Raw genomic sequence first — 25,988 nt, 5'->3', positions numbered from 1 at the left:
ACTAACACACACCAACTCATCAAACCTGAAATGGAATGTCACCAGGTTTTCTTGCTAGTCTGACTCAACCGTTGCAAAAATGGGAGAAATCAAATTTTAATGTGGTATGATATGACAGAACAATTTATTGATAAATAATAAGGTAGCTGTATCAAAGAGGATAAAGGATGTATCTAGAACTGCAAGTCCAATGTGGAAAGTCAGCACCCATATCTGAATATGACAGGACAGATAAAGCAGATATATAGATACCTTATTTATATATCTATATATCTGGTCATCATGATTTCATAATGCCAAATCTTGGAATATTCACATATGTGAAAAAAATAGTAATTATAGGAAAAGAACTCAAGAGAGTTCATATATTCTATAAAGTCAGCAGCTCACACAGCAATTTCTTCAGGAGTGCATCTGCACTTACTTGGGGGGGGTTTCACCACATCAGACATACTTTCTCTAGACTTTTTCAATTTGGCATTTAATGACAGCATAGCACAGATTTTTTTTTTTTTTCTTACAGCATGAAGGCTCTTGTAAGTTTAGGTGCAACTGTATCAGGAAAGACCAAAAATCTAGGATCCTGCCTTCAACTATAGTCAACAACAAATATCTAGGCCAGGTCTTAAACACAGGGCAAACGCGGATTGGTATCTCTAGAATACCTAAGCCTACAGCATTTGCACTTCAATTTCTCTACATGTGAACACCATGTATCAACCTGATACGAACCTACACTAAAATATGTAAAATATACACCAAAATATAAAAAAAATTACAAATACTCTTTAAAAAATGACTTCCTAACTTGCCCACTTGATATTTCATTATCCAGATTTTGGGTTTAAATCTCTGAAGCTCTCAGTAGCTTGGAACAAAACAAGCCATTTTTCACCAGATCCTGTGCTGAGTGAGAAGGTCCAGCTCTTACAGCTGCCTCTTTCAGACGTATTTTTGAGGTACCTTACTTTCTAATTCTCTGTGTGGAATAAAACATTACTATAATGGATCTTCTGGCTTATTTGCTCCTGCAAGGAGCTACAGGAATACTGATATTAAGGAGACTGCAAAGTGTTTGAAATTCACATTAATTATTAGATTCCTCTCCTCCTCTGAGGAGATTTCAAATTTCCAGGTGATTTCACTTACTGACAAGATATTCCTATGTTCACATTTAAACAAAGGGACTAAATGTGCCTCACAGGCCTTTTGACTACCTGATGGCCATAACCTGACCCCCACTGAGGCAAGATCCAAGTGCACAGCACCACCCCTATCTTCCTCTGCTGGGAATTCTGGTTGCATTCTAGCAGAAGATGCCTCCAATACTTTCTAATATAAGCAAGAAGGTCAATGTGAAATTTCTCACAGAGCCCTTTTTAGGAGGACTGCAGGCCTAGCAAGGCTGTCAGCAGGGCAGAGGAGGAAGAGAAAAACATTGACATTGGATTGCTGCCCCATGGCTTTGCTATAATTGTAGAGGAAAGAAGTTTTGTGCCTTACTCTAGCTGAACAGAATAAGAAGCAGGTTGCAAAGCAATTGAAATTTGTCTCAGGGCCACAACTGCAGCTCTGGAGATGCCTGTCTAAATGTCTGAGCAGAAATTAGAAACAGTTTCTTATGTCCTTTGTCAAGAAGGCCCCCCCAAAACGCACTGCACGCTTGACCATGTCTAAGAAGTAGTGTCAAGGTCAGACAAGCACTGCAAAGAACATAACAGCACACTCAGGCACAGCAAAAATGTAGAAATGAACTGAATTATGGAGGAATCTGCAAACTTCAGAAGAACAAAAGCCCTCATTTGCTCATTTCCATTGAACAGGCAAAAAAAAAAAAAAAAAAAAAAAAAAAAGAAGCAGCAGAATTAAAAGCAGACAGGATTACAAAGAGACCGTACCTTCACACACTGGGCAGCACTCTCCTTCCGGCACATAGTACCTGTCGCAGTGTAGCTCACCACACTGGGCAGAGAAACAAACAGAGACTCCCCCTTGGCACCGACAAAATCGACAAGCATCCATCCGAAACATGTCTCCGTCATAATATTCCATGCTGTTAAATATGCAAGTTGGCTTCACTTCTGAAAGAAGAAAGAGAAAAGCAGCATTTCACAGATATTGCTGAACAGGAAATAGTTAAGCTTATGCTGCTACTGACAAAAACATATAAAAGAAACAGTTGATTTTTCTTTCATTTTTTAAACTCAAATACAATTTCATTTTAAGAACATGGTGTATTTTATTGTCTGTTTCAACAACGGAAGAAAATAAAATGCTGCTTTCAAAACTATCTTCAGAGCAATTGACTACACTTAAAAGTCCCAACTAAAAATAATTAAAATCCTGGACCAAGTCTACAGCACTGGTATTTCTTTGTACAAGTCAAATATTTCTCATTCTCGATAAGCCTGAAGCTACTTTGAATTTCAGCACATGAAACAGTATGTTTTTCTGTTTTAAGAAGACAGTTTCTGATGTCTCTGAAGTGTAATCTTCCTCTCTGTAGGACTTGGTACTCAGGTGGATAAATTGCACTAAAGCTGTCCAATCGAAAAACATTTTGCGACTGCATGATCTGTTTTGCAGAACTGAACACTTCTTTTTTCAAGCAACCTGGAGCTGTAATAGTCAGCTCACAACTGTACTTCCCACAGAAAAATAAAACTCAATTGTAATAATAGTTACATGATTACTTTAGTGTTTCAAAAACATAAGACGGATCATTCTTGTATGCCTCCATCTACAGCAGAGCCTTGACTTTTAATTAAAACTTTGTGGGAAAGTAAGAGCCTTTCAAAATTTTGAAGTATTTTGGGAAGAACATTGCCCATTTACTTTGTTAACATTCAAAAAAAGAAAAGGAAAAAAAGATGCTAATTAAACCAATGAAACCATTTACAGATTTAATCAGATTTCCCTCATTATTATTATTATTATTAATTATTATTATTTTATACCAAAGAGATTTGGTTCCAGATTATGAAGAAGATCTATACATCATATATATATATATATTGTAAGGTCTTCAAAGAGGATTTGACCTTGCAGTTCCCCCACATACATGAACCCACCTCCACCACCTATTGCCAGCAAAGCCCACTCTGTTCAGCCAGCCCAACTGATCCCCCTTCCTCCATGACACTGTGCAGCTTCATGGCTCAGGGCTGAATCACTGTGACTCAAGACACTGCAGAAAAAACACTCTGAATTTATATTCAACTATACTACTCCACATTAGTCACTAGGAAATCATGACTTCACAGCATCATCATTATATTACCCAATGACATAAGCCCCCACCCTCTTCCCCACTTCAGAATAAAATTTTGGCCTCCTATGACACTAGCCCAAAATATGTGAAAGCAGCCAGCTGAAGTACAGCAGTATCTAGTTCACCAGTCTGTTTTTTTTCAGAAGCTGTAAATCTAGCAGTCTGAAAAAACAAAGGTTCTGCAAACAGGATGCTCTTTACTTCAGCAACAACAGTATCAAATACTGTCGATAAACCCAACACAATTAATTGCATTTCAAGCAAAGAGCAAAGCAAAGAAAGTGCAATTTTTCATGTTTCTGATTTCTGTAGAACAGAAGGAAGACTATTAACTTACATATGTAATGCCTAGCCACATAGAGCTAAAACTGCCCATTTTCAGGTGATTTTTCTTTTGGTTAGAGTTCAATCTCACGTGGGAGATGAAATATATTTAAATGAAGAATCAACATTTGCAGATTCTTTTCAACCCACCCCAATTCTCTTAACTTTTGGGGAGCTAAAAACTTTACATCTGAGTTACTCTTGACAATGATACAGGTTTTCTTTAAAACTCTAAAGCATTTCAAGTGCTTATTTCCACATAGGCTTATATTGATCTCCAGCCTTGAGTCATTTGAAATGATTGTAAAGCATTAGAGTTGAAACTTGGAAGTGTCCTGAGCAATGTTTGATTTTTATATGCCTGTTCTGTCTTCAAGGCATAATGTAGAAAGCAGCATAAAAAATAAGAGCAAGAGGAGGAAATACCACTGTGTCCGGGAAAACAGCTATGACCTCATTAGAAAGCAATTCACATAAACAAACACTTGAGAAATATTTCAAGTTTATGCAGCTCAAGCTGTTAGTTTAAAAACCTTCTCAAAAAGGAAAAGTGCCAACACAACTCAAAAGGCCTTTAATCCATTTGCTTCTGGCTTCACTGTTTTGATTGCAGCTTTCCAGATTTTTACTGATTCCCCCATCCCATAACAGCAGATATGAATTCCTGACTGATTAGAAGTAGAAACATCATCTCCCATTAATTATTGTTATTTTTAAATGTCCGAACAAGACTATGCAAGTAACTGCAAATGCTGTAAGGAAACAGCATGTACAATGAAAACCACTGTAGAATTTCACTACATGTGTATTTTTACCACCCAGGCTTATGGTAAGCGTATACATTCAGACTAAACTATAGACCTAATCCTCTACATCCAGCTACAAGACAAGGATTACTTCTGTTAGAACCATATGTAAGACTCCAGTCTTGAGACTGAGTCAAGCCAAAACAAGCACGAAACAAAGAACTCTAGCTTTAGATACTCCAGGTGGAAGGAAGCCTGATGAAAGAGTGAGCAACGCACAGTGAAATTATAATGATGCATTTCTTCCACCACAATATGCTGAAAGATCTTTCAGTTCCCTGCTTTGGGTTGGTTTTTTTTTTTTTTTTTTTTTTTGAAGTGCCATTTTATTGCCTTATTGATCTAAGTATGACAGTCACAAAGGAATGGAAGACCATAAAGCTAACATTAAATAAACACATCTTTTCCTAAATTCATGAATTCTTCCAATAAGGAGAAAACTACAGGTAGGATTCTTCAAGTTCACTGTGTCACAAAGTAATTCAAATTGCCAAAACTTTAGAGCACAAAGCAGTTAAACATATCTGAGACTCCAAATCCCTTTTGTGATGCCAACTACCACAACAAAGCAATGGGCATGAGACACAGGCCATGGCTTTGTGCACATAAATTCAGTGTCTGCTGGCTCTCAGATAACCCAGTAATACAAGATCAATCCAGCCCAAGCACTGACACACACAACTACCCATCTGTGAAAGAAGCCAGGACAGAGGGTACAGTCCCCAGAAAGATATAAGGTTTTTTTCTGGCAGTGGAAGAACAAATGACATCCCTGCTCCTATATAAAGTCAAGCATGATTAAGATTGACTTGATTTGGCATTAAAGTTCCTGCCACAGAGTTGAAAAAAATAGTTCTGACGCAAATTTAGCTCTACAGATGCCACAGACACAACTTTTTAGTTCAGGGGGTGAGAGCCCAAAAAGTAAGGGTTGCACTAAACCCCACAGCCTCACACTACACAAACAATGATCATTTCTCAAAACCTTTATCACCAATCTGAACTGCAAAAGGACACAATCTGTTTTACCAAATTAGTTTTCAAAGGAATTTTACCTTCTACATGTACATCTAATGAAATGCATATTAGTTCCACGGGCTGAACTAGCCCAAAGTAAAACTTCTGTTATTGAGATTTCTCTAATTTCCTAATAGGTATGGTTTTCTTTGATTAGAGTCATGGAACAGCTCAGAAACACATGCAAGTTTGGCAAGCCATCCCTTGCAAGGCAGCCAGTCTGCACACAGTTACCCCAAGCACAAGAGACGCTTCTGGCATCAGCTGTCTGTAGGCAAGTTTGGGCATCTTCCTTCGTAGTATCAGAAGTTGCAGCTCTCCCAAAGTGGAAGAAAGACTCAAAACAATTTTCTGTTGTTGAAATGATTAAAAGGTTCATGATTCCAGCACTTCACATGTTCCTTCAGCATAAAGAAGTACTTGTACCAGAGCCTTGGAAAGAACTAGGGTAAGTGCTGTGAACTTTCGATTAAATGAAAAGGAAGGAAACCAATAAATTTGAATCCTGTGTGCCTATAAACAAAATACAGAACAGCTTTCTGTTTTTCAAAAGCTGAGCTGGTAGAGTTTAAAAAAGAGAAGGTTATGTGTCATTGGAATTGGCCCATAACAATGTTATAGGACAACTGTATGGTCTTGCTTCCTTGCAAGCATATAAAAAACAGCTAGATAGAAAAAACTATTTGGATTCTTACTCTTCAGGCTGCACTGCTTAGTTTCCCTAAGCAGCATATTCCCTATTATTGCACCATATTATATTGCAGCATATTCCCTATTAACACCATTACAGGATGGTTCTGAAAGTCCTTTGGTCCTGCATATTCTAAAACGGTCATCCAGAAACAGAGAAATCAGAATTAAAGCAAAACTGTAATTATTATTTGTAAATCAATGCATTTATTTATACAATTATTTAAAATACTTTCACAGCTTAAAGGAATGAAATACTATTTTGTGGCAACTGCATTCTGTAAAAGATATTAAAAGATACTTGGGATGCTGAGAAAACCCAAATTCGGCTCTATCTGATACACTCCTGTCTTAATCTTTTTTTTAAAGCCACCAGTAACGGAGAAAACGCAACCTACCTATTAAGCAATCCCACAGTTTTATTTACTGTAACTGAGCAAAAATCATGAAAGGGGCAATTAAGGTTAGACAGAAACAGCAAACAAATAGAAAGGAAGCTTCCCCTAAGCTTCATTACATTTCCCATCTTCGAAGTCTCATGTTCTACTGCTTTTTCTATCCTCCAGTGTGTGAATTTCTTGCCAAGAGGACTCATCCTCAGGACACCTCAGGGTGTCCCTGCCTACATCCTCTTACAAATAAAATTTACACCTTTCTTTCAATTTGTTTTTCTCCACCAGGTCATGTTTTTTTAGCGTTTAATTGTTTCTGTGGCTTTCCACAAGGCTACCTCCCTTCTGTCTCCTAAGTTCTTCTAGAAATTAAGCAATGCTACTTTTTAACATCCTGAAGGCCTACTACAGGAAAATACCAGGACAACAAAGGAGGAGCTGGGGTCACAGAGGGTGGTGGCTATGCTCTAAAACCCCCAAACAGTGACAGATTTTCTTGATGAAATTGCCAAACAATTCTTGGAAGCAAGACATGTTCTTCATAACAGAAGAATGTGTTTAAATCCCAGTGGTCTTTGTCAGTCCATCACAGGAGAAAACACATGTTGTGATCAGTTTAACCATAGGCATGTTAACAGGGCACAGACATCTGAAACAGTACCACTAATAGATACTAGCATAGTCCACCATGCATTACCAGTACATCTGTGAGAAGCCTCTAGCGCATGAGAGAAGTTAAAAATTGCAGGGAAAAAAAAAAATCTCCAAACCTGCAACACAAGGCTGTGGTTTGGCATTATAACAGGTCTAACCATTTCCTCCACGCTTTGAGAAGAAAAACTGAATTCTAACCTTGTCCTCCTAACTTTGTCCAAGTTTAAAAATCTAGCAATATCTGAGTCAGAACATTACTGGAGATATTAGTTTACCAAGACAATTCACTTTGGCAAAAATCATTACTATTTCACCAAAGTAAATACTAAAAGTATTTACTCTTTTTTTTTAACTTTTAAACCTGGGCAGAACTGCACCATTTGACATCTAATATTCTTTGTATATGACGTATCATTTCACGGAATCTATCTAGCATCTTGTTTTTCATTAACCAACATGAAATAAGTGAATTAGATTTTGTCCTTTTTTATTTAAAAATTAACTTTTTTATTTAAAACTCAATCTCTACTTCCCATTGAACAACCCTCCTACTCCTAGTGAACCACTGTAGAGTTTTGAGTCTGGTTTCACTTCTCACTGTGGTCCTGACAACACCTACCCCATCTTTTTTATCTATTTAGCTACAGACTGAATATTTTTTACCAGGAATTTTGGGTTGACTGGCCTTCAGTTTTCTGTGTTTTCCTTTTCCCTCCTGTTTTAAATGTAACTCCTAATTACTTGCACTGTTTCACACACTTTCTCCAGTTTGACTATAGGGCAAGTATAATACAGGTTCGGAGGATCTAAAACATTTTACTTGGTTTGGCAGTCTGACCAGCTTTTTCACTATACTAGACCAAATTCTCATACAGTTGTGACTGGTGATGATTTAGCCATGATTTTCAAATACCTTTTAGATGTTCTGACTGAATTAAAAACAATAAACCCCAAAACCAAACCTCAACCCACAACAACTAAATCCCTCTACCTTTTTGGTATCAGATTATCTCCCTTTAATGTTAATCTTATTATGTACCAAACAATCTGTTATCTTTTGCATCTCACAACCTGCCTTTTACATCTTATTTTTTTAAGCAGCTGCCTATTTGAAGTCCACCACAAAAATCTGGGTTTTGGATGGCCAAAGAGAATATGCAGTACTGTTTAATCAGTATTAGGATTATTTGGTTCTCTGCTCTGATACAGACTGTTACCTTGATCAAATCCTTATTTCTTTAGAACTCACATAAAGTAAGTTTAATGAAAGTACAATAAGGACAGCCAAGATTAATGCAATAAATAATGAGAACTCCATGGTAGATGGTGTCTGTGAGATGCTTCACTTGGACTTCATTTCCTCCTTCTAAGGTGAATATTTTCCTTGCTGACCGTCTATTCCTCATCAAATCCCTTCCATACTCATTGATGCTCCCTTTAGAAATAGGCCATTCTTATTTCCTTTTAGGAACAGTGGAATGACCTTTATCCTCTTCTGCACCATGAGATTAATAATGGATCTGCAATTGCTGTGAGGAGCAAGTGCACCAACAAGTGACAAGAAGTGTGATTAAAGAGGGTTTTTAATTTCTCTTCCAATGCAGTACCACTGTATAGAGATGAAAGTGTGAAAATAGCCAGAAGGCACAGAGAAAAAAGAAATGCCTCTTTTATGTCAGGAGGAATTCCTTTATGTCAGGAAATGCCTCCTTTATCTTCTCAAATGAGGAAAAAAAAATTCACAGAAGCAGCTATAAAATGCAGATTGTGAGTCACATCAAGTGGTCCTACAGATGCAGGAGATCACTTCTGTACTACCACGCAATTATCAGTATAGCCTAAACCAGCAGTACAGAAAGGATCAAAGTCTTAGGTCCTGGGGAAGGTGGGATTCGATCTTCCCAGGATCAATGCCAGTTATTTTCATGCATCCATCAGGTAGTCCCTTTTTCAGTGGATAGGACAAGGAAAGTCCATACCTCAATCCCTGGGGAAAATGGATTGGGACTCCACAGCCACCCTTGGCAGATCTGGACTCTAAAATCACAGCTCACACATGGCCATGGCAGAAAGCAGCCTGGTCCCCTTGACCTTGAATCATGCTGACACATCGATCAGGACCACTCACACATGTAATGTATCATATTTCATAAACCAATCAAGAACATTTTTGAAGTAGGAGTTGTTTTCAAGGAAACCTACTGAGAAGTGAAAGCCCTGACTGACAGAAGGCAGCAGCTGCAGGATTCTTGGTAATTGCTCTCTCAAATTTCTATGGCACAGCTCACAGTCAGTACGTGCTTTAAGTGCAACTTACATTCAAGAGATCCATGCATCAATACCTAATTAGAGAACACGCAAGTTTGGAGACTCTCTCTTGTTTCCAAGCACTGGCACTCTTGCTGCACATGCAGCTTTTAATCTCTTTAGATTCACTTGTTGATGCTTGTAAGTTAATGTCGAATCAATTTTCTTTCCTAACAAGCTCCCCCATGAGTAAAAGCAGCACACCAGGATTAGCAGACAAAAGTCCTGGCGAGTAATATATTTTGTACGGATCAGAAGAAACTAGCTTCTGTAAAATGCAGGACTTTGTGGAAGAGTGCCTATCTTGGGAATCTCTCACTCAATTTTCCTCTAGTATGTATCACATAGTATCTAGTAGTCTCTAGACGAAAAGCAGTTCTCAGGTAAGTGAAGTGGGGAATCTTCACGCCAGTTGGCATAACTTCCCTTTAAACAAAGCAATACTGCCTCTCACTTTCCCTGAAACAGGGCAGCGGAACTACGCAACAGACAAAAATCTTTGTTCAGTTTCACACAGTAAGATGAAATTATTTGCTACAGATTTCCCATGTTGCCCTATTTCCATTATATGAACTTCACACTTCTCAGAAATGAGTACATTTGACTATGGATGCAGCTCTTCCCCGAAAACTTCACTACTGAACATCACTGTGCAAATCTCTGATTCCCACATGCAAAAAGCAGTGATGTATTTAGTTGCATCAGTTATACCTCTAGTGATACTATTTTATGTCAGCCAGAGATTTCAATTTAGCAATTCACACTTCTGTCTCCTTCAGGCTAAAATTGTGTTACATGCACGAACTAGGGCTTGCTCTGATGGTCATCAAGAATGTAAGATGAGAAGAAACAGCCAGCCAGCCATCTAAGCAGAGATGACTGACAAAATCATACCACTACTGCATTTTAAATCACTGTTTGCAAACAGCTCCATAGAGTTGCAAGGTCTAGGTTACAAATTAAACAGTAAAGACCTTTCTCCTGACAAAGAAAAAGGAGCAAAAGTAAGTAACATTGTTGTAGCCATCATTGTTGCCTGAGCTCTCATTGTGACATCCAAAGACCAGGCAGGGTATGCTCAGGGATGGCTCAAATACTCACCCTAGATAAATCACGACAAGGAACTTGATCATGTCAAAAGGGAACTTTGGACTGATTCCTACCACCATTAAAAAACATAGAATGATTTTACTTACAAAGACGCTTCCTTTCAAAATGAAGAAATCAATTCATGCTGTAAAAATGACCTTTCTAATTGACTCACTTTTGGAACAAGAATCACATTCTAATGACAGTAAACATTAATTGTAATAGTGAACTGTTTTAAATACAGTAGTGCTTTAAAAAGCACAACTTTATATCTCTATTTAGTGTAACAGTTTTAGGTAAAATACTCTGATATCTGCATACATTCATGATGTTTAAAATATCACACAGAACTATTTTAATCTATCTGCAATGTAGTTTTTTTTCTTCTCACCAATAAGAAAATTGTTCTCAGTACTTTCTAAATTATTTTTGTATAAAAAAAAATCCAAAAAGAAGTTTGACATATGGAAAGATTGGACAGTTACAGACACTAGGTACTTAACAACAAGCTCCAATTAAATGAAAATATCAGGACCATTTTCCAAGCAGGAATAAGTGTTATTTTGGTGATTTATGATGTCTATATAAGTACAGAATAAACCATGAGAAACAGCAGATTGCACACGATGTGAAGCATAAGGACACACCTAATATAAATATGAAGCAGGAAAATAAAGATGAGTGTATTGACTTAATGCTGTATTTATAATCAAACAGCAACAACATCAAACATCACAGTCTGCAAAAGAAGTAACTACTGCAGAAGTTTCTTTTGCCACAGATTAATATGCTTTTCTTAGACAGACTAACCAAAAGCTAGTCTGAGACAGTGTGTATCAGTAACAAAGATAACCACACAAAATATACATATATATTGCAGAGCTTCTAAATCAATTTTATATTAAATCCAGGAAAAACATGTGCAAAAGGATACCTGATCTGTCCCAAAACTGTTGAGAAACAACAAAGAGAAAATACTGCAGAGTCTCTCCATGACATCATTTTGCTGCCATTATTACTATCCCCACAATATTGGCCACTGTTATTCTACAACTACAGCAGAGCTCTTTCCTACACAGTAAAGCCAACCCACCCATACTCTGAACATATAATTCTGTATCTATGACATTAGCACAAAATTGCAATAAGTATTGCAGAAGTCTGGCCTGCTTTAACACTCTGACCATAATTAGGGTTACCTAAATATACAAATTAGATTTTTTGCAGTCTACATATGCTAATTTGTAATGATACCCTTCTTTTAAGGTAATGATGATCAGTATTCTTCCTGACTGCTCCCCCCACTGTCAAAGGAATTATTTCTTTAATTATTTCATTCAATAGTTGTTATAATAGCAGGAAAATTATACTAATGTGAGTATGCACATTTCTTTTTTATTCCATCCTCTTGCTTGTTTTCAGAGGTTTTCAAACACAAAAATAACTAATGAAACTTGTTGGTAATGCTGATTATACAACTTCCCCACTTACCATCTATAAACTCATTAAATTACATTTGATAAAAACACATGCTTTAAAAAGGCATCTAATCCTAATTGGAAAGGATGAAGATAAGGAATTCAGCATCCTCCCTGCAGTTTGTGCCAACAGCTAGCCACCCTCACTGCTGAGAACAGCTTGTCCTAGATCTTACAGATTTGACTCTTCTTACTTTGAAGGCAATTTTTTTAATGAAGCAAAGAAATTGATCTAAGCCTATCACTGTATGATATTTTCTCCATCTGTTACTGATATCAATTGTATCTCCTCTGCACTTGTTAGTATTTCAAAATACATTAGAAAAACAGAACTGGATATTAAATTCAATTATCAGTCTCACTAAGAACATTCCCCCCTCCTCTTCCTTTTAAACTGACAGAAGTAATGGTAGGGATTTACTACACACACACACACGCCAGTTTGTCATTGCATTAAACATTTATCTAGAAGTTCTTGTCAGAATAAATTTAGAGGTTTTAGAGTTTTTGTTTGTAGTAGTTGTCCCTGAAATAAAAACCACCTAAACATGCTAAAATGCATTTGAAAAAACCCAAATTATAAAGCAATGCAGATCATGTTCTATGACAATTCTGTCTTCTATACCAATGATATGCCACGCAATCCAGATGTCACACACTCATGAGTAGTTTCACAATTGCTCACAGATTGTTATTAGAAGTATTTATCATCTTCAGGTTTATAACTATTTCCTATTTCCCAAATGAAGCATCATTAACAACTGCACCTGGAAGTTTGCTTGAAGCACTTTAAAGTCATGTCATACAGCATTATTTTTTACAATTTGATTGTAGCATTAAGAAACATAATGACAAATGTGTTTTTCTAAAAGAAGTATTTAACTTTTCTGACCAGTTTTGTCAGAATTATTTTCTTTTTTTTAAAGAGGAGCTTATTAAAGATAATTTTGACACTGCCCTGGAATATATTAAAACTGATTTTTAAGGACATATACAAGACAGACCTAAAACCCTTCATTTTTCTCCAATCTGGCCTTTCTGCTTCCCTCTGTGGCATCATCTTCCCTTCAAAGACTCCTATTTTTTCTTCCAATTTACTCTGTAGTCTAGGCTACTAAAGTATGGAAAGCCTGAGAGGCAAAAAGGAATCTTGATCCAAAAGCAGCTTGGATCTTTGGAGTGAGCTACAGTGCACAATAAGGCAGTGATGCCCAGGGCAACAGTGCTAAAGACAGTCTAAATTCAGTTGCCAATGAAAAATGAATCTAACTTCTACTTGGAAACAGGACATGAAGAAACCACAAAAAAAAGTGGGCCATTGAAAGCAGCTCCATCTCACACCTGCTGCAATATATATACTGCAACAGTTTGTCAGCAGTATCCACAAATAACATGCAGACTGAAGAGAAGCAATTAGCACAGTGCATTGTACCTTTGAGACATCATGTTGGAAATTGGCTTTGCATTTCTTGCTCAAACTACTAAAGTAAATCCTGAATTAAATATTGCATTGAGGTGTCTCACACAGTTAAATCAGATTCAGAAATGATACTTTAACAGAATGAAACAAATATGAAACAAAGAAGAGCATTACTTTAGTGTACATAAACAAAAAGTAGATAAGTTGCATTTATACAATCTTACCCAGATAGTGAAAGAATTACTCTGAGAGTAAAGAATCTGTGACTCTTCCTGATATAAATTCCTTTATTTGCACAGGAAAACTTAATTTTTATATATAATATCCCATTATACATGCTATTATTTTTCAATCAGCATTTGTGTTTTTAAAATATTGCTATGTGTAAATAACACAAACCTTTTCCTGGGGAAATCTCTCCCTCTCTCCATCTGCAATGACAGTTGTAACACTAAACAAGATCAAATATTGCTGAATAATTAATAAATACTGCAAGAGTTTGTAATTTTTTATGCTCAGAAATTATTACGCAATGCTTCAAGAGCATTTTTCTCCTTACCAACAATCAAATATCGTTTCTTCACAACTCACCACATACAGCACCTATAAACAGTTCTATACATAGAACAGTCCTGAGACAGAGTCACTTGCATGACAAATTCAAGGTTTTAAAGTATTTTCTGAATTTTTAGACTGGGAAGCAAAGAATGAGAATAAATACATTCCTACACTGTCTTCTAATTTCTAAAGGTTGTACACTCACGTTAAAAATTACTCCGCAATTGATTCTTACAGCAAACCCCATCTTCTAAACGCACTTAGTGCTGCCACAAGCAGTTGTGATGATTAACAAAATTTCACTTCTAGAAGGTCTCTAGTGTTTGCTAATGGCAAAAGACTACCTGAAAAACATACAGTGAGGGAGTCTTGCTAAACCTGTGATTGCCTGTCACAGAGAAAAGTGCTTCAGAAACTAAAGCAGCTGACAACTTCAAACTGACAGTTTACCATGTCAGTATCTTCACCTAAACTTCCAGTTCCTTCTTACTGAGTGAACTTCAAGAAAATGAATTCTCTTAGATCTTGACAACATAATAAAAATAACCAAATGCCCAGCATCTCCCAGAGACACATAAAACCCTCTTCTTCAGGTGCAAGAGAAAGTTTCACATACCATTGACACATTCAAAGACATCACAGCACTTGCCAGGTGTTCCATCTCCACGTGAGACTATCTGGGGAACGGAGCCTGCCTCGCACATGGGGAAACCACATAAACCAGTGAGACACTCGCATCTGAAACCAAAGAAGAGCAAGGAAAACCCCATAAATAAATGAAGCTACATACAAGGTGAAAGAATAAGCAAAAGAAAAACAGAAAGAGCACAAGTTACAGCTTTGGCGTATTCATGTCTTAGAATCATCTTTTACTAATAACCAAGATGGTTTATCAACCTGAAGGGTTCTTTTTAACCATCCAAACTCTGCTGGCTGTCAAGGAAACAAAAAGGTGTTAGTGTGCAACACCAATGGTGCTATTCTGCTCTGCATAAAAATTTGAAAACTGTAATAACTGTGTTCTCCAGACTTGCAAAGTAAGGCTTCTCCTCCAATTTTGTCTTGAATAATGAAAATTGGTGAAATGCTAATAGCAGAAATTGCATCCATTCATCAGAAGGGTGTTCTCTCATTAGGCAACCACATTATATCCAGTGTAATGTTGGGAAAAATTAAAGAGAAAGGAAGACCAGATTCATTAAATCTAAGGCAAACGAAAATAATTCCAAGTTCTCTTCTGGTGTTGATGGTGCTGCAGTTTGCAGAAGGAGAAACCAATTACATGTGACGCCAAATAATATGGGAGGCTAGGTATAGTATGTACTGTGGTTAGCTTAGGATCATTCTAAAAGGACTACTTTCTCCATGTAAGTAGTTTTTATTTGCTTATTTGAGAAAACAGCCTAACAAACTGGGAGATATAAAATGTGGATAAACAATAGTCATGTTTGCTTCCAGATTCTTTGCTTCATGATTAACTAACAGATTAGAAGTCAAAACACTTACTACTTTTGATAAGTTTCCATTTAACAGAGTTCTAGCCCTGAACAATGGGCACATCATAGGGATAAGCAGCAATGATTCTATAATAGAAGTTCCTGTAATTATGAGTTAAAGAAATAAGAACTCTACTTGTTAATAACTATTTCAAATATTTTAAGTATCCCAAGAAAACCCCCACATCAAACCACCCGTTAGTAAGAAGCAGCATCAGCCCTTAATGCATTTGTTTATTCTTTATGCTCAAAACCCAGGAAGTTTGGTTCTCCTCTACCATGCATGTCTCCTTAATTGCCCAACAGCCATTTCATCTCAGATCAGCATCCAATGAATGAGGAAGAACCACCTCTCAACAGACAGGTTTTTAATATCCCTCCCTTTAACCTCATCAGTTTTAGATAAAATTGTTGTATTCTCCAGTGTAAGGTATCACTCAAAAGGAAGTTTGCAAGAAATACAAGTCAAGGAATCTCAAAGAACCTCTATTAAACTACTTGAAAAGGATTTTTAAAATACTGCATTACAGAAGCATGTTACTGTAAAGAGATAAAGAAGTCCATTTCATGAACAATGTTAAATACATTAAGATAAAGCGAAGCAATTTAACTTCATGTGCAGATGTATGCTACAGTAACAGCTTTAAAGCAGGCATTTCAAGGTTTGGGTTTTTTTGTTTGTTTGTTTTTTAATAATACTATGCTTCCCATAACAGTAAAGGATAATGGACTAAACACAAAAGTAAGAGTATAGAAAGCAAAGTTTTAATTATCATACATTTGCTTGTGACATTTTCTTCTCAACTTATTTGTAAATACAAAGAGGGAATCCAATTATTTTCTTTACTGTATGCTGCTTGCCTTCAGAGATGTAGAAGGAAGAAAAGGCATCCTGGCTTCTACTACATGTGATCAAAAAATCTAAAGGATTTTTGACAGCTGTTTCCCTTTAAGATGACTCTGTAAATAATTTTATAGAATTACTAATATCTCTCACTTTTGCTGACCCAATAGTGCAGGAAGATGGTGGGAGGGAAGAAAAAAGGTGACCTCTAGCAATCAATGAAAAATTAGCACTGTCAGGTTCATGGAATTTGTACCTTAACCCATGTAGCAGACTGCTTTGAAAGATGCTTTTCCTTTCTGAAAAGAATGAAACCCAGAAATAAGTACCTACATATTACTAATGAAAAAGGAAAAAAAATCTTTTAAAACATTTATAACAAAAGTACAGACACAATCTCAAAGTGGTATTAAAAGCCTAAATAAAAGTTGAAGTTTCACTTCAATAAGCCTACATTCAACATCCAGATGACCTCTGAGAAAATAGGTGGATCAAACTTCCTAAAAATTCAGAGAAAATGCCACACAATATGAAAATAGTTGTGGACCTTGATTTTCCAAGTCTCATGAGCTGAAATTACCACTCTTAGTTCTACTGCCTTCACAACAAGCTTTCTCAGAAGTATCTTCTTTCTGTCTCACATTCCTTGTAACTGATAAGAATTGCAGTATTAAATGGTTAGATTAATAACTTGTACTTTTCCTCTACATTTTTTTCCCAGTCAACAGCTTAAAAAAAACAACAACAAACCCAAAACACAAGACTGAACAACAAGAAACTATGAACCACCACTTCAAATAGCTTAAGATAGGACAATCTCCCATAAATAGGGATGAAAGAGATATTTAAAAGATTGGTGGGAGCCAACGTTCTTTTCTGCAGAAAAGACTCCCTCCTATTCAGAGTAACGAAAGTTTCGCATAATCACAGAGTAAGCAAACAAAACCTCAACACTCCAAAATTTTATAAATTGACTTCCCATTTGGTTAAAAAATAATCCATGCATAGGAGAATGTCAAAGTAGCAAATGATCTCAGATGGACTTTTAAATAGTCTGCATTCTTTTCAGCCAGTTCTGCTAGGAAAACCTTTGACCATTGTCCAGGTTATTAGCATGGAAAACATTGTTTTGGAGACAGAAGTCTGTCAGAAAGAAACCCGAGGAATTCTGGTAGCTGAGCACGGCTGTCACGCTGCCAAAACAACATCTGGAAATTTGGAATAAGTGAACCCATTCTCAGCAAGAGAGCAAGATGAGCCTTATAGAACTAGATTTTTCTGAAGTGCTTCTTGGAGCAGAGGGACAGACAGAAGTGAAGTTGCAGCCCAGGTCTGTGCTCTGCCACAGGCATCTATCCACCTGTGTATATCTTACCCTTGCTAATGGAACATTAGGTTTGAAGAAGTTTAGCAGGACAGTTTGAGTTAAGCCTGCTGACAGTGGCCACAGTCCCTCTCAGACTAATTTCTATAAAATTCAGCTGCTCAGACTGCTGTTCACTAAGGCCCCACGCTGGTTCTGAGCTGCTCCCCCTGTAACTGTAGCTTGCCTAAGGAAAACAGTCACAGCAGAAGTTGCTACAAGGAAACCTTCCCGGAGAGAAGACTGCACCATAGGGGACCTTCTCCCTTCACACAACCTGCAGTGGCACCACTGCAACACCAAATAGCACTGTGGCATCCACCAGTTCTAGCATTAAAGGGAGGGCAGTACTTGAAGTACCGGGAAGCTGGCACTCAGTATCTGCCCCTGACACACCTTATTAGCAAAGGCTGTAAGGAAACAAGCCTCTTGGCATGTTATTACCATAACAGCACTCAAGTCAAGCCAAGAACATGTCCTTTTAACAAGGAAGAACAGTCCTGTAGGAGAGTACAATGTTACCTTACAAGAGGGGCCAGAAAGAAAAAAAAGAAGACTCAGCTATGCAAGAGACATTATGGCACCTGAAAGGTGGTGGCACGGCCTAGAAGGAACCAGGAATCCCAGGGAAGAGGTTCTCTGCACTAAAATTTTGCAAATACAGAATCAACCCGACTAACAGAAGGAATTACTTCCAGTTCTTCAGGCTAAAAAACCAAATGAAACAAACAAAAAACCCCAACCCAACCACTACCAACCCCCAAGAAAAACCCACCCAACAACAGTAATCCTAGAAATTTCAACAACTGAGCAAGGCAAAGGTCAGTATACAAAGAACCAGAAATGAGATGATGTACATTAACCAATGCTTTATAGATTGAGGAAGGCAACTCCTTCAGTAATATAAATGGCCTGATTTTTAAATTCAGTTTTTAAGGTCTTCAGAAGATAAGTAAGTTCACTATCAGTTTAGTTTATGTTTGATGGGTGTTGTTGGTAGGGTTGTTTTGTTCTGGTTTTTGTTGTTTGGGGTTTTTTTTAATATAATCACTTCGCTTTCGCCTTTATGTCTCCAAAAGTGCAAAAAGGAAAAAGATAAAAAAAATCAAATGGAATACTTGTAAATGACAACTTTTACTTCAAATCCAATTATCTTGGTTCATTTACTTCTGTTATTAAACAGATTTAAAGAGAGAAGGGCTTGCTTAGCCTCTGAAAAGCTGTTTTGATGGTAGGATCAAAAGAGTTCTCCAGGCACAAGGCATAATGGCAATGAAAATAAGAACAGGCACCTTGGAAAAAAAGATTTAGTACTAGTGAATGGGAGGGTTGAGGCAGGGGTGTATTGATGAGAAGGATATTTATTTTGAGGATCAAAACAAAATTAAAGTCTAAAGCACTGAGACTAGAGAAAAGCATTCCTGAAACATACATTGCATTCCTGTGGAGATTTTATCACAGTCCTTTTTTTTTTTTTTTCCCTTGCAGCAATCTAGTACAATTTGCTTTAACATTATTAACACTTATACTATTCAAATGTAGCAGACAAAACTTCCACAGATGTGTTAATAATATAAGCACTTAAGGATACTGTGAAATAATGAATTTCCAGAACAGAACGTCCAGCATTATCAAAGTTTGACAGTAGCAAAGAGTTTAACAGCAAGACCCCAGCTACCGTAAAGCACATGGTATAAGTGATGATCATACAGCAAAATTAAATATTGACATAGCAATCTCATGAAATTATTGAAGAATTATTTCCATGTTATTCACATCTGAATCCACAATGTGAGTTAAGCAGACAGGATGATGAGCTTTAACTGGTCAAGCTATAGCATAAGGAATCAAACAAATGCTAGTCTTGGAAAACAAACTCCAGTCCTACACAGAAAGTGACACTGCAGGCAAAGCCAAAGCCATTGGGACACCACCATACAGGAATTTCAACCAGAATTTCCCTAAATCTTCAACCACACAGACTGGAGAGCTTTTGTTCAGAAATTCAGTATCACTATTTCATGCATTTTTGGTTTTTAAGATATTATTCAGAAAGTCAGCAATGAAAATACTATTTTTTTCATGGAAATCTTTCAGTATTTTATTTCAAAGATCAATAATAAACCTCTAGAGAGAGATGACAGAAAGATTGTGGAAGCTGCATATAACACTTGTTATGAGACTGTTTGCAAATGCTCAGAAGTTTTACATCACTGCTATGTAAACTGACTCACATGGAAGTTCTTTCTATTTTAATTTTCCGGGGGGTTTACTTCTCAAGAAATCAAAGCTAGTGTGCTCCCAAGTAAGAATTCCTTTTTAAAATCTGGATATTGTTAGAGACACACAACATAATAGGGAACTTTTCCATTATTCTTCATACACGTGGGACTTTTAAATACTACAAAAGGCAACTATCAAGCTTTTAATTAAAGATACTGTGAAAGGGAACTTTTTTTTGTGCATCTTTTGCATATTATTAGCATTAGGAAATAGCAAACAGATGCTAAGCAAGGGAAGATGTCATAAAAATCAGCATTCACACCAAGTAGATTACTAGGTTTCCAAGGCTGATTAGGATCTAAAGAATTCATCTGACTAAAAAACTTCATTTCATCCTTTGACTAATATTAAATTAATTTGTCTGTTTGCCTGAGGGCCAAGACAGAAGAAGAGGATAGTCACAAAAGAGTGATGCCTTAGATGCAGTAGGCATACAACCAGTGGCCAAGTGCACTGACTTTTCAAGTGCACTGGCTTTTTTCAAGTACACAGATGCATGTATAGACCCTTTTGAATTCATCAGCATAGGAAACAAAATACAGTGTAAACTAGTTCAACCCTGTATTTTTCTCATATTTTGCCATACCAGCTAGTGCTTTTTTTCTGTTGAAGGTCTCTGTGGTTTTTACCACTGTGTACCTCAGTTACTCTTTTTTTAGGTTTATCTGCTTCACCCTTCATAATAAAACAAACATTTCAAAACCAAAAATAAGGTACTAGTTAAGATGTTACACAAATGTCAGTTTTCTGATATTCCGAAAAGCTACTTATTTTCTTATTCCACCACTGTTTAATGAGGAATTATAAATATCTGATCCTCTTACAAATAAAACACTATTCCTAAGGACTTCAGGTCAAAAACCACTCAGAGATAATAGCTTTATAAGTAATTCATTAACTTCCATATTCCTGTAATTCCAAACTTTCTTACTCCTGAATGACATCTCCCTACAACTAAGCCATCAGAGATGGCTTTGCCATAAGGAAAGAACCCCTAAATAACAAAGAAAAAGCGAAAACCCTCACAACCCCCCACAAATTCCTTATTGCTTAATTTAGTTGACTGTTTAATTTCATGTCCACTTTCTCCTCTTTGCAAGAAGAAAAAAAAAACACCCTAATAATTATTTCATGTTTAGTTTTTCCATGCCATTCATGCTATTAAACACCGTTCTCAAATCCCTGAAGGCAATTCTGTACAAGTTTAGGAAAGATATTTATAGAATGGTTTGGGTTGGAAAGGAACCCTTAAATGTCGTCTAGTCCACTCCCACCCTGGCAATGATCAGGGACATTTTCAATAAGATCAGGTTGCTCAGAGTCCCATTCAATCCGACCTTGAATAAAAATGAGGCTCGAAGTTTGCTGCAAAATCTAAGTGTTTTTGAGACCAAACAACTTAACTCAATTAATAAGACCCTTTCCATGTGGTAGAAACCATGCATGCAAGAACTGTAATGCTTTTGCAGAAACCAGACTGAAATTCACCAATGACATTTCAAAGAACAGGAATGAGAAATTACGTTTTATATTAAAATGGTCCACAACCTTCGGTTCCACTTTTTAATTATTCAATATTTTGAGAAGGAAGAAAGAAGCAGAATTTGTGGCTGCTGAATTCTGACATGATGTTTCCTGCTATTTTCTAGAGGAAACATAACTTCACACTCTTCATAGGACTTCAGTAATGTTGATATTATCATCTGCTCCAAGTACCATTGGAAGCTGCTGGGAAGTTCTCGTATCTACTTCCCTCTTAAAATGCAAGCATCCAAACTATAATTCTATTGCTTTATTATGTATATGGGTCTCACTAGACATCTGTGCAGTTGCAAGCCTCAAGACAACAGTCAGACATTATTCTCAACTAAATCACTTATTCAATTTCCAAACAAGGTAATAGCTGATTAAGTAGAATAAATGAAACAAAACACAGTAGGAAAGTCTCAGGAGAAAGAGGAAAAGCAATACTCAGTGTGATCAAGGTACACGCTAATTGTTAGACCAACATGTGAAAACAAAAACTGAAACAGAAAGACATATCTACCAGCTTATTATAAGCTGGAAGAGTTCAAACACCAGCTTGCTTATAAAGAATGGAAACAAACCCAAATTCTGTAGACACGACAACCTCATTCTAATTTCAAGTAAAAAACACCACCTAGAAGTAGATACAATTAGGAGTCACTTCAATTTATCTGGCTTTAAGTTTCTTTAAAAGTTTCACAGTGGAGGAGTAAATATACCATTAACTCAGCACATGGTCAGATTAAAGTACTACAAATACTTTTCCATAAAAAGGAAACTGCTTGCATAGCTATCATCAATACATCCACCACCAGTGCAAATGGCTTTTTTTGTTTTGCTCTTGGGAAATGTGCTTCTTCCTTTAAGGTGGCATTGTTTTCAGGTTTTCCAATTCAGTATTTCCTAGAAGTTGGTGGAAGACCACAGATGTGTTTTTAACCCATCATACAGACACAAAAAGCTGATCTTATAAAAGATGCAAGCAGGGACCTCTGTATTGTCTTACAACTTCTTCTGCAAAAGATATACGTGCTATTTCTTCTGCAAACGTTCTCATGTTTCCTCTCCTTTTCTGAGGTCTCTGACACTCAGAAGTCAGCCATCAGGCTCCAGAAATGTTTCATGTTTCAAGAGCTTCTGTTCAAGTTTTATTGAGACGGCTTTAAAGAAACAAGCAACCAACCAACATATCATCTTCTCCTCATTTGTGTACTTCAGGAAAATATGGTTGCTTGCCAAAACAACCCACATGGTGAGGCTGAACGCCAAGGCAGCAATAACTACCATCACGTTGAGAACACACAGGGATTCCTGAGGCAGCAGTAGTAGGGAAGAAGGAGAATGCTTGAACTCTGAGCTCAGCAATTCACTACCTTTCCTGGAAGACACCAGGAGAAGATAGACATGAAACATGGGTCACCTTATAAAGGTTACACACATGCCCTGTTATCCTCACTTTTTGTGGATATTAAGTACGGTGCAGTCTGTAAGAAGGATTGAATATCTCAGCAGACCTGAATGAAGCAAAATAGTTTTCCTGGGAAAAATATTCACCAATTCCTAACTTCCGAGGATTTAATTTTAAAGACCAAAATGCAAATGTCTAAACACCTACTTCCAGATACTATGAAACTTCAAAAAATTGCAGTGTTCTATTCATCAACCATTAAACAAAAGCCTGCTACAAACCTGGACATGGGATGGGTTCAGCTGTCATTAATGTAGTGCTTTCCTTCAATATAAACCTGCCTCTTTGATCAGGAACAGAGTCTCCAATTCAACAAGTGTTACACCACCATGGTACTGATGCACTTGAGACAGCAAAGTGGTCTGCTAGAGTTGAAGTGCACGAGAATAACCTGAGCAAGTTGGCCAGGATGGTTAGAAACCAGAGTTTCTAAGAAGCTGATGACAGAACTGAAGGCATAACAAAGCTTCTGCAGAGTTCTTAACATGCTTTTGTTGGACCTTTGATCCAGCTACCCAGGTTACTCAGGAGTCAATCCCTCAACAGCAGTCTCAGGAAGATACAGATCTAGGATCCATGATTGGTCTTACCAGTTCCAGCTGAACCTTCCATTAACAAAAATTGGGATTCACAACCACTTTGTCCTGGATACCAATTCTTGAGGATGAGATGGGTGGAGGAGAAGGATCTAAAATTCTAGAACAAATACAAGGGAGACCTCTGTATCAGCAAAAGTTGCTTAAGACAGGTGACTGGTACAGGGGAAAATGAAAAAGCTACTCTTGCTGGAAAATCACGACTGTGCTCTAAAGAAGGTTGAAGAAATCAAAGTGGTGAATGCTGTATGGAACACCGAAACAATTTATCATAAAATTAAGGTCTTTCACAGACAGGAAGACCTAAGAAAATCTAGACAAATGTGAGAAACACAAGGAATGACATAGAGAAGATCTGAAACAGCCAAAAAGCAAAGAAGAATGAACAGAGCAGGTGCACAATACCCTTCCTATTAAATGGGATAGGTGCAAAGTTAATCAGGGACTCAGAGGCCACCTCTACAGGTGCTGTCAGAATAAAAACATCCAGCTAGTTGTGTAAGGGCGCTCTCAAATACAATGCAAATATATTTGATAATAGCTTAAAAGGGAACTTACAACAATAGACTTCCCAGATATGATCCTGGTGGCTGCCATAGAATGAGAGGAAAAGAACTGTGCTGATTTTCGTGTTGCTGGCACTGGATTGGCTAGACACTGGTGTTAAGATGAAGTACACAATACTGGCTGGTAGGTCTAATGCTGTGACAGGTTGTGGACGCAATACATGATACAATAACAACATGTCCCAGTGCCATAAAAGCAGATAAAGTACATTAAAAGCAATTGCTTACTGGACAAAGTCATCTAGGGGGATAAAAAATAATGGAATTATAGAACAGGTGCCATGTGTACGGGCATGTTCCACTAGACCAGGCTGATCAAAGCCACATCCAAACTGGCCTTGAACACTTCCAGGGATGGGGCATCTACTTGTTCTCTGGGAAACTTGTTCCAGTATTTCACCACTCTGATAGTGAAAAAGGTCTTCCTAATATCTGATCTAAATCTACCCTCTTTCCATTTAAAATCCCTTGCCCTATCACTACACTAATCCTACAACAATTTAAATGACCTCTAAAGAGGTGCGATTTTTGCATAATCGTCTGCCACAGGACCTCTGTTTCAATTCATTTACGTGAAAAGACAGCATGGTTGACATTCTACATAACACATTTACAGGTTTTCTGAAAAATACAAATGAACAGCTAAGGGTGAATTTCTCAAGTGGCATCTATATTGTGCCTAAGACAACACAAGTTTTTATTAGAAATAAAAGATTAAAAGTAACAAAATAGGTAATGTCTTCCTTTGGAATCAAAACCAATCCACCAATGGTATATACAAATTTTAGATATAGATCACTAATCTAGATCACTACTTAGCCTAAATGCCTTTAGAACTGCTAAATAAAGCACACTCATGTTAAAAATATGGACATACAGGACGAATAAAAAAGAGCATTCTCTTAAGAAGATTCTTAAAGTGAAGTACATTTTTGTAGATTTACTCTTCTTCTGACTATTTCGCACATTGAAAGGTAACTAAATATGATAGAAAAATCTAGCCTAGTTCTGTCTAAGTTATATTCAATTTCTATCCAGATATAGCTTAAATTAAGCCTTATCTAAAAAACTATTTCCTACTACATCAAGGTATTTTTCATTTTCATGAGCTGTATAAAAGTGAAAGTATTTAACAATTTGGGGTGGAGGGAAAGAACTGGGCTGTTTTCTAAGTAAAGCTTTAATGCAGATATTAACTGCCCCTCTGACCCTCCAATGGGGCTGAGTAGGTGATTAAAAGGCAAAACAATATTTTATCATCCAGAGACTTAACACTTGGATTTGCTGACCAAGCACATTTCACTTCTTTACCATACTGCAGACCAAATGGTGGCACTGCCAATCACAGCAGCCCCAGATTGAGACATTTCAGTCACACACAAGAGAAAAATGACAGGGAAAAGACCATTAAACAAGGAAAAAGGAATTCTATGACTAATTCCTTTGCGAAATTTTTTCAGGAGTTTTCTTCTAAACAATACAACCATAATCCTACTCCTTCATGCTACTTGAACCAACTGAGAGGTTTGAATTTGTAATGCCATTCAGCTATCTGTAACTAAGTGATAGTGAAATAGTCCAATTCAAAGCGTTTTCATTCACTCAAACATCAAGCCCTTTTGGGCTCCAATCCTGCAAGACTGCATCTGTAAAAAGCTTTTAATCCCTTTTTTGGCATATGAAATTTATCTGCTCCTGTTATACTTAATTTACAATTGCTTTTTCTTCTCCTCATCACACCACATCATTCTTGAAACAGCTTTTTTTAAAGCTAGGACTCAGGTAGAAAATAAAGTACTGGAAATTTTGATACACAAACATATCAATTATTTCTGAATT

At 37.0% G+C, this 25,988-nt stretch overlaps 1 protein-coding gene across 4 annotated transcripts in view; it reads right to left on the bottom strand.

The window, feature by feature from the left end:
* The window catches only part of CRIM1 (cysteine rich transmembrane BMP regulator 1), a 175,659-nt gene that overhangs the window by 53,999 nt on the left and 95,672 nt on the right, over positions 1 to 25,988 (bottom strand). For all 4 annotated transcript variants that reach the window (XM_082302962.1, XM_082302965.1, XM_082302963.1 and 1 more), the window contains 2 exons: positions 14,623 to 14,744; positions 1,899 to 2,081 (listed from right to left, as the gene is read on the bottom strand). In XM_082302962.1, the coding sequence (XP_082159088.1) occupies positions 1,899 to 2,081; positions 14,623 to 14,744 (305 nt within the window). The remainder of the gene's footprint in view (positions 1 to 1,898; positions 2,082 to 14,622; positions 14,745 to 25,988) is intronic.

The sequence above is a fragment of the Coloeus monedula genome (genome assembly GCF_965178545.1).
Source record: "Coloeus monedula genome assembly, chromosome: 2".
Lineage (NCBI taxonomy): Eukaryota > Metazoa > Chordata > Aves > Passeriformes > Corvidae > Coloeus > Coloeus monedula.
The sequence above is the reverse complement of the archived record's forward strand: the minus strand, read 5'-3'. Positions and strand labels throughout refer to the sequence as shown.